Below are 14,441 nucleotides of genomic sequence, written 5' to 3' on the forward strand. Positions count from 1 at the left end.
TTCAAAAATACTGGAAAAAGTCTTTAGTAATAGACTTGACAAATTTATAGATAAACACAAAATAATAATGGATAGTCAGTATGGTTTCAGATCAAATAGATCAACATCATTGGCATTAATGGAACTGATCGAAAATATCACCAACAATATAGATAAAAGACAATGTATAGTTAGTGTATTCATTGACCTAAAAAAAGCTTTTGACACAATTAATCATGACATATTACTTGATAAACTGGAGTATTATGGCATTAGAGGAGTGGTGTTAGAATGGGTAAAGAGTTATTTGAGAGACAGGAAGCAATTTGTGAAAATTGGGGAATATCAATCAGAGTGTATGGACATTGTTTGTGGAGTTCCGCAGGGGTCAGTATTGGGACCAAAGCTGTTTATCCTCTATATCAATGATATATGTAGAACATCAGATATACTACAGTTTATTCTATTTGCAGATGATACAAATATTTTTTGTGCTGGAGAGAATTTACAGCAGCTTTTGGAAATTGTCACACAAGAAATGATTAAACTGAAAACATGGTTTGATAGAAATAAGCTATCATTAAATTTGGAATTTATGTTATTCGGAAATTGTAAAAAAGATGCAGGAGCAAAATTATTAGTAAACAATGTTGAAATAGAGCAAGTTTCGGATACAAAATTTCTGGGTGTGATAATAGATAACAAAATCTGCTGGAAACCTCACATAAAGCATATACAAGCCAAACTGTCAAGAAGCATCTCCGTACTGAGTAAAGTTAAATATTTTTTGCCTTCCAAATCACTCCGGGTACTTTATTGTTCACTTATATTGCCATATTTGGAATACTGTGTGGAAATTTGGGGAAACACATATAAAACTGCACTTCAACCAATATGTAAAATTAAAAAAAAAAAGCAATCAGGATGATTACTAAAGCAGGATTTAGAGACCATACTAACATCATGTTTTTGAAATTAAAAATTCTGAAGTTTATGGATCTTATAAAATATAAAACTGCAAAAATTATGTACAAGGCCAGATACAATATGTTACCAGGAAATATACAGAGGATGTTCTATGACAGAGAAGGAGACTATGAATTGAGGGGGAAATTGAATCTAAGGATTCTTAAAGCACGGTCAAAAGTTAAAACCTTTTGTGTTACTATTTATGGGGTAAAACTGTGGAATAGTTTTACTATAGATCTACAGCAATGCTCAGGAATTAGTAAGTTCATGAAAATACTTCGAAAACTGATTTTGGAAGAATATGATACCGATAAAGATGATCACCCATTGTATGTATAAAAATATCAAATTATATCCAAATTATATCAATCACGGTAGCCATGTTTATATAGGTTCTCCTCGTGTATTGTGTGGAGTATGTGATGATGGGAATTAGGTGAATTATGTGGGATCAATAAGATGTTGAGCAGGGGTAGGAATTAATAAGTATGTTCATACTTCTTCCTACTCCTTTTCAGACCAAACATTGTTACATTATGTCAGACGATTTTGTTTTATTTCATTATTTTATTTTTTTGTTTATCTGAACACATACGTGTGTGTGTGTATATCTACATATATATTCGTATCTGTAAATGAAAATATATGTAGTGTGTATATATTGTTTTTTTGTTTTATATGTCTGAAACAAATAAAGATACAACAATACAATACAAAAAAAACTGGTATGCTGGTCAGTCAGAGTCTCGCAGAGACCTTGAGTGATGGGCAGGTCCTCTACAGCAATACAAGGAAAGACATCCGCAGTCTTAGCATTGCGACGAAGTGTCACAGGGCTCTCTGTTGGGTTAAGGACTTTCATAGGGACCCAACGATCTCCCCACATGGGTGTTATAATGTTCCCCACCATTATATTCTTTGGAGTGGAACGGGTTGACGTGGGTTCCACAATGGCAGTACTTTCTGGAGACACAAGGGCAGAAGCTGGCAGCTTTCCCCAAACTACATATTATTTTTGTGGCAGGAGAGTGACACTCTTCCGCAACCTGACTGTACCTACTTTATCTGGCATCACAGGAGCAGACCACCGTGAGATACAACTCAGCAACTGCAGGAAGTCTTCACAATCAGTGCCAGTGTAATTGGAGTTAATAAGCTCCCAGTAATTTGTATCAGCCTTCATCTTCTGAATGATGGGCCGGATCACATTGCTCCCCACAATGAGTTCATCTTTTTGCCCAGGAACCACAAACGTTGGCACAAGCAACCTAGACCCATATATTTCCAAATCACAGATGCATTTGGGTTGTGTGAGAAGGCCACCGCAACCAACCAGCACCACATTTTCAGAGACCTGCTGCGGAATCAGAGCAACACCAGCAGCTCTTAGCTTGTAATCAGCCTCTTCACTTAGTGTGCATGACATAATTCCTGAATCAAGCATGCCTGTTAAGGACCACCGGCCACTGACGGACACTGGGGTGTAAAACAACTCACTAGCCCTGCCAACTCTTTGTGAACCCATAATAACAGTCTTCTCATCAGAGAGGCCACTACAGCAGTTAACATATATGGTTTCTGGATCTGTTACATTTGTGAGGGTTTCATTAACACTGCCCATGCTACCCCTCTCGTTACATGGGCTGGCTAGTTTAAAGCAGCATTGGTGGGAGGAGGGACTGAAATGCTTTGTTTCTGGCGCAACTGTGGGCATTCACGCCTCATGTGTCCAGGGTCAAAGCGGCTGTGGCATAGCTTGTACAGCCTACAATGCAAATGGGTTGTGTGTTCATGTGAGCCACACACTCTGCAAGAAGCACGATAAGCACTGCGGTGCCCATGGGAATGACCCGTGGGTTGTGGGCACCTAGGACCAGTGGCTAGTGATGCAGTGCACATGGACAGAACCTTGTCAAACAGTGCTACCATCTGTTGAACATCTGGCTCAGCTGGAGGAGGGCCGGAAACTGGCAAAGATTGGAGCATGACATGAGGAGTCGAGGGAGGACAAGCCGAGGGCTGCTGCACACTTACCATGTCACCAGAAGAGAGAGGCTGACATGTGTCTGCAGAGGGAACAGAGGGCATAGGGTACGAGGCTGGCTCATGTGTTACTGGGACTGCTTGAGCACTACTGGAGTGGGGCTGGCTGTTAACAGTAACAGGGCTCAGATGTGGGATGGACAGACATGCTGTATTATGAGACAAAACACTAGACTGTCTTACTTTCCTCACATAGTTGTCCAGACGGTTCTGAACCTCAGCCGCAGTCCATTCCTCAGGAGCCTTCAGTTGAAAAGACAAGGCAAGACTGTGATCAGGACAGTGATTAATGAACATCGAAACAACCTCACCACTGGGGTCCTCTACCAGTTTGCCACGCCTGCGGAGACACTCATCAGCAGCGTCAATGGACTTGTTCAACTGGATCCAGTAATCCATGGCATTCTCACCTGGTCGTGGCACAGTACTGTAGAAATCTTTCATGGGCAGGCTGGAATATGTCAAGTCGCTGAAGTTAGATCTCAGTATGTCAAACACAGGAGTGATAAGATCATTCCCATTCAACTCAGGGCGGCAACGAAGTGACACCTTGACCACATATCTGGCATTATAAACTAGTTTTAAAAAGAGACTTTTTCATTTGATTACATTTTATATGATGGATTATACAGAAAAAGTAGAATTGGGCTGAAAGATCTATCGCTTTATTACCTATTCAGGTTGTAAATCATGTTTTTAAAACGTAACTTAGTAACTAATTACTTTTGAAAATAAGTAATCAGTAAAGGAGCAGGATTACTGGTTTGAGACCGGATGTAGGGTTGTACATTTCCGATAGTTTTACTTTGCGGTCAATCGCTACTACGAAGATTTACTCCAAAATCATGTCCAAAACTCGAAAACGGAAAGATCGCGTTAAGTTACAAAGAGCAGAAGGTGGGAACACTCACTGCTGTTGTGTCATAAAAAATCTAATGATCAATTTAAAGAGTTTAGATCGATCAGTTGTTTACGTCACTCAACACAAGCAGAACTGCATCACTGCAGCAGAAGACACATCGTCCACATTCAGAAGCACATCTCTGTATAGTGACTGGTCTTGTGATTTAAACAGGCAAATGTTCAGCATTCAAACTACAGGTGAAAAATAGTCAAACCAGATGTTTCCCCCGTTATGTTAATATCAGCTAGTCAAGTACACACCTACACAACATGTTAACAAACCGTGAAAAAAAGCCACACAAAAAATGAACGATTGCTGGTAAGGGTTTCTATACATTAGTATTTACGAAGGGTATGTTGTGACTTACCTTCCAAATTACAGTGGTCCCTCGCTATAACGTGGTTCACCTTTCACCTCGCTGTTTCACAGATTTTTTAGCGCAAGTTTGCATGCTTATTTTTTTTACGTCACCTTGTGTCCTGATCGCTGCAGACGATCTCCTCCGTGACGTCTCTCCTGTACAGTACAGAATCGCTGCATCGATCACTAGCAGTGTGACTCTGAAGTGCAGTGGATGTCGACGAAACGTTTTGCACTGTCAAAAAATAAAATTGGCTACTTGATTTCACCTATCGCTGCTTATTTTTAGAACATAACACCCGCGATAAACGAGGGACAGCTGTTTCTTATTAGTATTTTAAGTATTCTATCTATTTTATTTATTGAATTTTATTGTTTTATTTATATTTTGATATTGCTAGGGATGATGCAATGATCGGGGACCATTCTTAATTTCGTTGTTCTCATGACAATGACAATAAAGTTTCTGATTCTGATTCTGATTCTGATTACAGATACTGAGAAATATAACATTTGAATCCCTTTTCTCTTTTGCTCTGAGGCGCGGGGGAAAAAATCAACAAGTCGATGAAGATAATTTACAGATATATTGGGTAAATGCCCAAGACATCTATAGAAATGTAAATCGCGGCTTGATTCATTCATTTTCTTAACTTGTTTTGGACCGTAAACAAAGCGCGAATAGGACACCGGAAACAAAGCTCCCCACAGGAGTTTCCGCACCGGAAGTAGCATATGCTAACGTGCACATAGTTTTTTTTTTTGTTTTTTTTTAACGTGCTCATAGTCTATCACCTGATTTCAACAGCAGCTGACGTAGGCCGTGTCCCAATTAACAGCGGCCTCCCATGGACGAACATGATAGAGCCTGCCTGAAACTAGGAGAAAAATTGAAACGGGAGTGGCATCCAGGGAGGGAAACGTGGGTGTACGGGGCGCGGGAGCCAACCCTGATGCGCGGCCTGTGAAATGCGACCCAGGGGTACTCTGGGACCCCCGGGGTCCGGAGCTGCCCCGAAGGGGAGCACAAGGGTTAAGCCCACGTTGGCAGCTTCAGTGCTAGCATAGCCATGGTCACTGACTTTAGCATGCGACGACGTCTTAACATTGGGGTTTGACGGCACAAATTGCAGCTTTGCATTCTTAATAACCTTTTAGACAAATTGCATCAATATGATTGTATTTGGTCCCCCTTTACAAGCTGGCTTTCTGTAACTTGAAGAACAGAGGAGTAATGACAGAGTGGTGGTGTGGGAATTGGTGTGCGAAGAAAGAATAGGATAACTTCCCTTTGTTTTGTTTTTTGTTGTTGTTCTGTTGTTTTTGTTTGTTTGTTTTTAAACTATTTATTTATGTAGTTATCCTTAAGCTCTGTTATTGAAGTTTAAAATGAAATAAATAAAAATTGTTGATGATAAAAAAAGTTTAAACTTCAAAGCTCATGCATGCATGCACATCCAGTGCTCAGTGTCTAATTGTGTGTTTGTGTTTTTACCTTTTTGCAGTAGCGCAGTGAAACATTTGGGCGGTGGATAAATAATGGAAAATAAAATTCAGACTACAGACAGCTTCAGGTGAGTACACGTGGTGCACAAGGACCAAATCTCACCTTCTCAACCTGGACAAAATGAATTATTTTACACTGATACTGTAAACTTTTGTTTGTGTGTCAGGTTTCCATACATCGGAAACAGCTGCTGCATCTGTAATTCTGTCCGTCCCGAGGAGAGTCCACACTCTACATCAGATCCTTGGCTCACCTATAATGACGCACAGGTGCTGCACACAACTGGATCTGCAGCTTGTGAGGAACAGCAGCACTCAGCCTACATCCTGTTTTACAAGATTAACGTAAGAAGACACAGCATCTCATCCTGAAGTGAGAGAATGGCACGCCAGCTGCAGCCTAATCCAGTCTCTCTTCTTTTCTTTTTTCGGTGCCCAGACACCCTTCAGTTTCATCATGTCATCCCTAACAATACAATGTAGAGTTGGATGGAGGATGAAGACAGCAGAGAGCAAAAGAAACAGGTAAGAGCAGACAGGTAGTCAGAGTTAACAAAAACTTTTAAAGCCAGTGTAGCTTCTGTTTTGAACACATTTATTGATGACAATTTTACATAAATAAGCAGTGTGTTATACTGTTATCAGATGTGGAGTCTCACGAACCACTTTAATAGTGACTTGTGTCTCAAATACTGTTTATTTGTCTTAGTTACAGATAGTGAAATAAAAATGGAACGAGAAGCGTAGGATTTTGAATTGATACCATTGGTGCATCTACTAAAGTTCTGGGGTCAGTTTGAATATCAGTGACCTTGACCTTGAGTTCAAGTTTTCTGAAAATCTTGTGAATGCTACAACTCTGTGACGAGAAGTAAGTCTCCTAGGTCTTTAAATTTGTATATAGGTGAATCTAGTAGGAAGCTGAAGGGTTGCACTGCGGGCCATCTGTAGAGGTGTAGAGTCAACAACCTGTCTGTGAACGTGGACAAAACAAAAGAGATTGTTGACTTCAGGAGAGCACAGTGGGATCACTGCCCACTTAACATGAATGGATCCTCTGTGGAGGTCGTCAAGAGCACCAGATTTCTTGGTGTCCACCTGGCGGAGAACCTCTCCTGCTCCCTCAACACCAGCTCCATAACCAAGAAGGCCCAGCAGCGTCTCTACTTCAAGCAGAAGCTGAGGAAAGCCCATCTCCCACCATCCATTCTCACCACCTTTTACAGTGGGACTAACAAGAGCATCCTAAGTAGCTGCATCACTGTCTGGTATGGTAACTGCAGCGTATTAGATCGCAGTACCCTACAACGGATTGTGAGAGCAGCTGAGAAGATCATTGGAGTCCCTCTCCCCTCCTTATAACACCCGCTTGCTGGAGGACCCCACACAGCCTTCAAACACACTCTTCACCCTGCTGCCTTCTGGAAAGAGGTCCCAGAACATCCGGGCCCTCGCTACCAAACTACGGAAAAGTTTCTTCCCACAAGCCGTCAGACCCCTGAACACTCAGTGACTGCACTGGCACACGCACACCTTCACACATGTCACTACCAAGCACTTATCTGCAGTATCTCACACTCATACACATACATACAGACACCAAGTTACTTTTGCACAATACTCAGCATTTTGCACATTTCCATTGTCTTGTGTCTGTATCGTCCTGTTCTGTCTAGTTTTGCACTGTTTTGTCTTGTTTATTTTTGCAATTTATGCACACTGCACTTTATGTAGTCCTGGGTTTGTCCGTATATGTCATATATAGCACCAGGGTCTCGGAGGAACGCGGTCTCATTTCACTCTGTACAGTACCTCTGCACGTGGTTAAAATGACAATAAAAGCCACTTGACTTGACCTGTTTTTGTAGCAGTTGCTTGGAGACGAGCACCATACAGTTCAAATGAGCATACATTCCAAAATATGCAAATGAGCCCCATACATCATAATGCTGATGTTTGCTGTTCAGGGTATGAACGTTCTATGCTGAAAGTTTATAAATATACAACCTTTGACTGCTTGTTTTCAGTTGAACTTTTGCAAAGCTGAGGAGATTTTGGCTGCGATCACATCAAGTCCAAAGATGTTTAAACTTCTTTTTCACAGAAAGGTAAGTTTGAAGAGACTCGCAGCACATTTCTCTGAATGTTTTCTTATGGTAAATAAGCATTTTTGAAACTTTTAAGGAAGCTTCTTGAATGATTTCTGTAAAAACTGAATTTTGAATCCAAATGAAGGATATTGTATTTTCTTACCATATACTTTGTTTTATGCCATTACTGATGTTGCTTTTCTTGTTTCTAAACAGAAATCACACAAACAAAACGTGGCAGAGAAGGAAATTCCTTCTACGTCTCATCAGAGGTAAAGAAATGCGCCGCTCTTTAATGCTGCTGGAGATATTTATAGCAGTGGTTTAGTTGGAGCTCTTGTTGGAGTGTAAATGTTAGTTGGAGTGTAAATGTACAAAATACATGATTTTGTTCCATTACAGTTATTAATTTTTATCTGCAATCTCCAGCATGTACTCCTTGTTAAAAATTTCCACTTTGAAAAATAACATTTACACTTTTGTCCTCATCAGCATCCCGGATGCTTGTGTTGCTGAAAATGGTCAAAAGAAGAAGAGAAAATGGAGACACCTCTGCTGTTCCTCGGTTTGCTTTTACACGAAACATATGAAATGCACATTCTCTTTAAATTGCACTTGTTAATTTAAAGTGACTTTACTTTTTTAATAAACTTATGTTTGTTCGTCCTCTGCAGCAAACTGACAGCGATGCAGAGGCAGAGAGCAACACTGTGAAGACACAAAAAAAGTGTCGCTGGTTTCTTTTTAAATTCTGGAAGGTATGTTTTATGGAAAGAGTCACTGTCATCAAGCATTTACTCATCACAGTTAAATGCGAAGAATTAAGAGCAATTTAGCACATCCATGTCCTCAAATTAGGTTCAAAGATGTTTAAAGTTTTTTTTTTCACAGAAAGGTAAGTTTGAAGAGACTTGCAGGATGTTTCTCTAAATATTTTTTATGGTAAATAAGCATTTTTGAATCTTTTAATGAAGTTTGATGGATGATTTCTGTAAAAACTGAATTTTGATCAGAACCAAATGAAGGATTTTGTATTTCATAGGACAAACTTTAAAACTCAATTTAAAGCATGAATAAATTGTTTTTAATTTATTTAAAGATATTCCTATATATCTGCTTCATGAGCTGACAGCTCACTGAAGTGATAAATAATATGAAATAATACCAAATTTTCTAACTGGACACTTTTCATGGAGAGACTCCCTTGGTATGTTTGTTTTATGCCATTACTGATGTTGGTTTTCTTGTTTCTAAACAGAAATTACACAAACAAAACGTGGCAGAGAAGGAAATTCCTTCTACGTCTCATCAGAGGTAAAGAAATGCGCCGCTCTTTAATGCTGCTGGAGATATTTATAGCAGTGGTTTAGTTGGAGCTGTTTTATTTCCCTTTTATTGGCATTTTTCTTCCACCTTGTGTATTTACATCTTTTTTACTACTTTTGGACGTCCTCCAAAATGTTTCAACTTCAAAGCTCATGCATACATGCGCATACACTGCTCAGAATCTTGACATCTTTCCTAATTTTGTGTTTGTGTTTTTACCTTTTTGGAGCAGTGTAGCATGCGGTGGGAAAAAAATAGAAAGTCAAACTGGGACTATAGACTGCTTCGGGTGAGTACACGTGGTGCACAAAGACTCACTTTGTCAAAGTGGAGAAAATGAATTATTTTACACTGATACTGTAAACGTTGCGCGTGTGTGTCAGGTTTCCAAACATCGGAAACACCTGCTACATGAACTCCTGCCTGCAGAGCCTCCTCAACATTGAGGAGTTCATAAGAGACATCAGGCGTCAGGGGGTTTTGTGGAGCACAGATCCAGAATCTCAGCTCTTAAGGTGCGCTACGTCAACCTTCTACTTTCTTCAAAAACCTGAAGAACAAAGAGATCTAACAGCAGAAATGTCTGTTTACCCTTCCTTTCTACAGAAGGCTTATTGATGTCAGGGACTGTCACGAGTCAACAGATTATGGCCTTAAAGATCACCACCTAAGAGCTTTTAAGAAGGCATTCAGCAGTCAAGCTCCTGAATACACCGGCAGTGCACAGAAAGTGCGTCAGCTATTTGGACATTTCGTTTTTTGCTTTACCTTCTGATTTTGATGTACTGTTTTAAATCTCTCTGCTTTTCTTTCAGGACGCTCATGAATTCCTAACATTATTCCTCGATGAGGTCAAAAGGCTCGCACCTCACCTGGAGAGGAACGCAGCTCTCCTGGGCCAAAGTTATAGCTGCCCAGTAGAAGACCATCACATTTTTAAAATGGAAAACATGAGGACATGCAAGAGGTAAGCCTGTCTTTCAGAAACGCAGAGCTGGTTGCAATATTTTCATATACCTCTTTTCCACGTACCTGATCTTTACTTTAACTACGTTACTCCTGAAATGTGTAGCTGCGGTCACCAATCATCACAGCAAGAGGAATTCACCAGCTTGTCTCTAGACCTTGTTCCAGAGGGGTCTATTATAAACATGTTAGAGACATACTTGAAGGTAAGATCACAAATTCCAATAGAGTTGTCGTATCAGCGATCTTAACACACCTTTTTTGTTAGTGTTTGTGTGCATGTGTGTGTGCATATGTTGAGATTTCTTTCTACCATAAAGCCTGTTTTCTCTGTGCTGTTGCTCAGGAACAAGAAATAGAATTTCGCTGTGATTGTGGAGGGACGGCCTCAGAACTGAAGTCGTCTTTTGATACACTGCCAAGGTGAGTAAGGTCACATCAGAATTGATCGACTGACCAGGTTTCCAAACTGTGGCGCATCAAATATCAGAGTTCTTCGAGACAATACTTGAGCAGTCGTTTTCTCCCATCTTCTGTTTGTGTTTGACACTCATTCTTCTTATTTTCTACCTTGTTTGTGTTTTTTTTCTTTTCTGCCAGAGTTCTGATCTTGCATCTGAAGAGGTTTGGCTTTACACAAACCTACAAGATTAAGAAGGTGGATGACCCCGTCAGGCTGCAGAGGGACTTGGTGGTGCCATCCAATCAGGTAAAAACAGACTGCAGAACGTCTCAGGCTACGTCCACACTAGCCCGGATAGATTTGAAAACTCCGTGTCCACACTGGCGTTTTCAGTCATTTTCAAATAGTTGTGCGTCTGCATTGAAACGGCCGAAAACGCTTACGTTCCAGTCCTGCGCATGCGCAAAAGTGAGTGAGAATTACAGAATTTGAAGAAAAGCTATCCGGAGCATGTACAAACTGATATTAATCTTTTTTAGGGCTGTCAAAGTTGAGAGCAATCAAAACAACTGCTGTCTAATGCACTCAGTTTATCTTTGTTTAATTGCTCACATGACTGCATCACATGACCAAAATGCGTCATCGTTTTAGAAAGTCTGCGTTTTCGAGTGTCCACACTGCGATGGGACAACTCCGTTTTGAAATGTATGCGTTTTCGAGAGCGTTTTCAAGATGCTGTGTTTTTCCTTGAGGAAAACGCCGTCTCGGTGTGGACGGGAGGTCAAAGCGGAGAGAAAACGATGCGTTTTCAAACGAAAACGCATTAGTGTGGACGTAGCCTCAGCAAATCAGCTTAATTATGGCACTGATGTGAGACTTTATGAAACTAACACTCTTTGGATTTGTTCCTTCTCAGGGTGGTGGCTGTTATAGTCTTTGCAGCATCATCAGTCATTATGGAGGCACAGAGTCAGGTAAAACAACAGACTTGTGACAAACAGAAAATGAAACTTGCTACTTTTCAGTGAAGGACTCACACACAAAAGCTTTTGATGTTCTAAGAAGCACTAAGTCAAAATCACTGTTTGCTTGAATCAGTTGACTTCCAGAAGTTGGATTCATTTGTCTTAATGTGATTTCAGGACACTACATCTGTAGTTCTGTCCATCCTGAGGAGAGTCAGCACTCTACATCAGATCGCTGGCTCACCTATAATGACGCACAGGTGCTCCACACAACTGGATCTGCAGTTTGTGAGGAACAGCAGCAGTCGGCCTACATCCTGTTTTACAAGAGAAACGTAAGAAGACACAGCATCTCATCCTGAAGTGAGAGAATTTTTAAATGTCCTGTTACCTTGTTAACCAGTTTTGTCTTCATTCTCAGTTCTGAAACAGGAAATGGAAGGAAGGAAGGAAGTTAAGGTCATCATCATGCTGAGAAGGAAAAGCAGTCGTCCCAGCCCACCATCGCACACTGGAGGACAAGTATAGGTAAGTATTGCCCTCAGGAGGGAGGGTCCTGCCAGAGAGCCTGGTCCTCCCAAGATTTCTTCCTCCAGGAGGGAGTTTTTTCTTGCCACCGTCGCCCCACATTCACTGGTCTCATCAGCAGGGACATTTTTAACCTCCTAAGACCTGAACTTTCATGGCATGCATTTTTAATTCCTCTGTGCCATTTAGGTTGATTGGGACCCGATGAAGGTAAAAACCAAGACATCAGATTCGGACTATCTTTTTTTTGTTTCTCAAAAGAATGAGATCCACATATGAGGACATTCATTTTAAATTTCGATTGAACAGTGGCAGTGTCATGTCCTCCCTCATAAGTGGATATCAGGTTTTTGAAGAGCAAAATTTTGTATTTTGGTCTAGACAACCCAAAATGTTATGTCTACATATGTGGACACCAGGTCCTAGGAGGTTAAAACAAAATCTACTAGAGATCGTCCTTTTCTGGACCAGTGTTTGGCTTGCTCTCTGGGAACAACAAATTAGTGCTGTCAGCGTTAACGTCATTAAGTAAAATGACGTTAACGCTGACAGCACTAATTTGTTGTTATTATTATTAATATTATTATTAATTTATTTGTAAAATAAATTAAATAAAAAAAACCAAAGAAATGATTTAATTCTTTATTTTATTTTGTTTTATTAAAATCAAAATAACAACAAAAACAAAAATAACTAATAAAAAAATATTAAAAGTATTCAGCAGTGTTTTGTGAAATTTGTAATGAGCCTTAGTTAAGTTGATGTCACAGAAGTTTCTGAATCATTTAGATTGTTCAACAAACTGATTCACTCAGGTAAAGATGGTGAGCTGGAGCAATGGTACCCTTGGAGTTCAGTTTAAGTTTTCAGACAAATATTCCCTCGATCAGTTGCAGCTTCTGCTTTTAAATAAATGATTTAGCTGCAAATGTTTAGCTACAGGTAGCAAAGTCCAAAAGTGACACCAGCCAAACATGCAAAAAATGCAAGACGGTGGTGCGCACAGATACAGCGGCTCTATGCTCTCCACTTACCCAATTTCACTGTGCAAGAAACTGCACAATGACAATAAAAAGCTCTAAGTCTAAAACAGTTTCCTGTCCAGTAAAATCGGGCAATTATTCGCTCCAGAGTTTTATCCTACTCCAGGTGAGCAGCCATCGACTTGTAATGAGCCAGCTAAAACAATAATTTCTCAGTGGCTCTTCTGGCACCAACAAGTGGGTGTGTTCTTCCATCGTGCAAGTGTCACGACACACTGAACATGGTCTGAACATGGATTTTCCCTCAATATGTCTTTTCCACCAGTACTATGGGGTATTTGTGAATATCCATGACTGACCCGGCCAGGTGGCCAGCTGGTCTTTGGACAGGGTCACGGCAGTTTCAAGGTTCAACAAAATCCCTTTCACTGACAGACTGAAGGAAAGCTCCTCAAAAATGGAGGGTCTTCAAGCTCCTCAGTGGCAGGAAAAGGTTTCCCGGACCCAGTGTTGTATATTTGTTTCCCAAAAGATTGAACTAGTGGAGAGAAATCAGGTTCTGAAACCATCCAGAAGACAAAGTCTCCAACTGGTTTGTGGAAGTCCCGTTTCTCCAAATTAATCAGCGGGTGAAATGTCTCTTCATGGATGGTTTTGATTCTGTTGTTATTCACGAACAAAGCCGTCAAAGCAGCATCTGAAAGAAAGTCATCTTTCATTGTTGTCTCCAGCGTGTTAAAAGAGAGATCGAGCTCAGTGATGAGTTTTGAAGCGGCTGCAGGGACTTCTCCAAGGTTTTGGCTCGAACAGTCGAAGGATGTTGTTCACAGTGGTGACACTGTTGACTGGTGATTGACAAGCACTGAGATACTAACATGACAAACACAAGAAACATCATGACTTATTCTCCTGAGTGCCTGCAAAACACAAACACAAAATCAAACTCAAAGCTTTTCTCTCAGGTGCTGGTGTGGCACAATCTAATGATAAAAAAGGTCATGCTAACAGCTTTTGGAGCACAGCTGCACAAAATAACAGCTTTTGGAGCACAAAATGCATTACAGGTAAACCCAGTACCCAAACATGTTAACAAGGATAAAGAAAAAATCTGAAACAAAAGCAGGTAGTGTGGTGATTTATGTTGTGAGGATGCTTTCACTCCCATCAAAGTCACCCAGTGTTGAGAACCCAAATGAGCCCAAAAACCTCAAGTGGCTGCAACCAACAGCGAACGTCAAGAAGTGGATACTTGCATGTTGAGCCAGAAACATGCAGAAAACCCAAAAGAGGCAAGACAGCACATCTTGGTCCCACTCAGGCAGTACGAACACCTGGAAAGAGGAGCCCACAGTTCAGACCCAAGGTCACTGGTAAGGACACCAGCCAGTTATAAGTCTAGTTTTAATTTTCATTTTAGTG

The 14,441-nt window shown here is 40.6% G+C and overlaps 1 protein-coding gene across 2 annotated transcripts; it reads left to right on the forward strand.

Moving 5' to 3' along the window:
• The first annotated feature begins 5,973 nt into the window (after window positions 1-5,973).
• On the forward strand, window positions 5,974-12,584 carry LOC147304337 (ubiquitin carboxyl-terminal hydrolase 37-like). 2 transcript variants are annotated; one of them, XM_086279104.1, is made up of 17 exons: window positions 5,974-6,106; window positions 6,201-6,286; window positions 7,789-7,869; window positions 8,068-8,123; window positions 8,344-8,416; window positions 8,526-8,609; window positions 9,110-9,165; window positions 9,410-9,466; window positions 9,561-9,692; window positions 9,784-9,907; window positions 9,993-10,144; window positions 10,250-10,349; window positions 10,490-10,566; window positions 10,744-10,852; window positions 11,463-11,520; window positions 11,689-11,846; window positions 11,933-12,584. In XM_086279104.1, exons 2-17 carry the CDS (start codon window positions 6,251-6,253, stop codon window positions 11,936-11,938), a joined length of 1,359 nt encoding a protein of 452 aa, XP_086135230.1. In that variant the 5' UTR covers window positions 5,974-6,106; window positions 6,201-6,250; the 3' UTR covers window positions 11,939-12,584. The 2 variants fall into 2 exon arrangements, with proteins under 2 accessions (XP_086135230.1, XP_086135229.1); XM_086279103.1 differs by lacking the exon at window positions 11,933-12,584 and having other exon boundaries at window positions 11,689-11,873.
• Window positions 12,585-14,441: the final 1,857 nt, after the last annotated feature.

Source organism: Aulonocara sp. 'chitande type north' Nkhata Bay, linkage group LG22 (genome assembly GCF_057382095.1).
Source record: "Aulonocara sp. 'chitande type north' Nkhata Bay isolate Kocher_YH1m ecotype deep benthic linkage group LG22, A_spYH_male_GT1.1, whole genome shotgun sequence".
NCBI lineage: Eukaryota > Metazoa > Chordata > Actinopteri > Cichliformes > Cichlidae > Aulonocara > Aulonocara sp. 'chitande type north' Nkhata Bay.

Coding starts and splice junctions, on each gene's coding strand:
- LOC147304337 (XM_086279103.1), top strand. CDS start 6,251: ATGGAGGATGAAGACAGCAGAGAGCAAAAGAAACAG. Junction 7,870..8,067: donor AACTTCTTTTTCACAGAAAG/GTAAGTTTGAAG, acceptor GTTTCTAAACAG/AAATCACACAAACAAAACGT. Junction 10,853..11,462: donor TGGTGGTGCCATCCAATCAG/GTAAAAACAGAC, acceptor GTTCCTTCTCAG/GGTGGTGGCTGTTATAGTCT.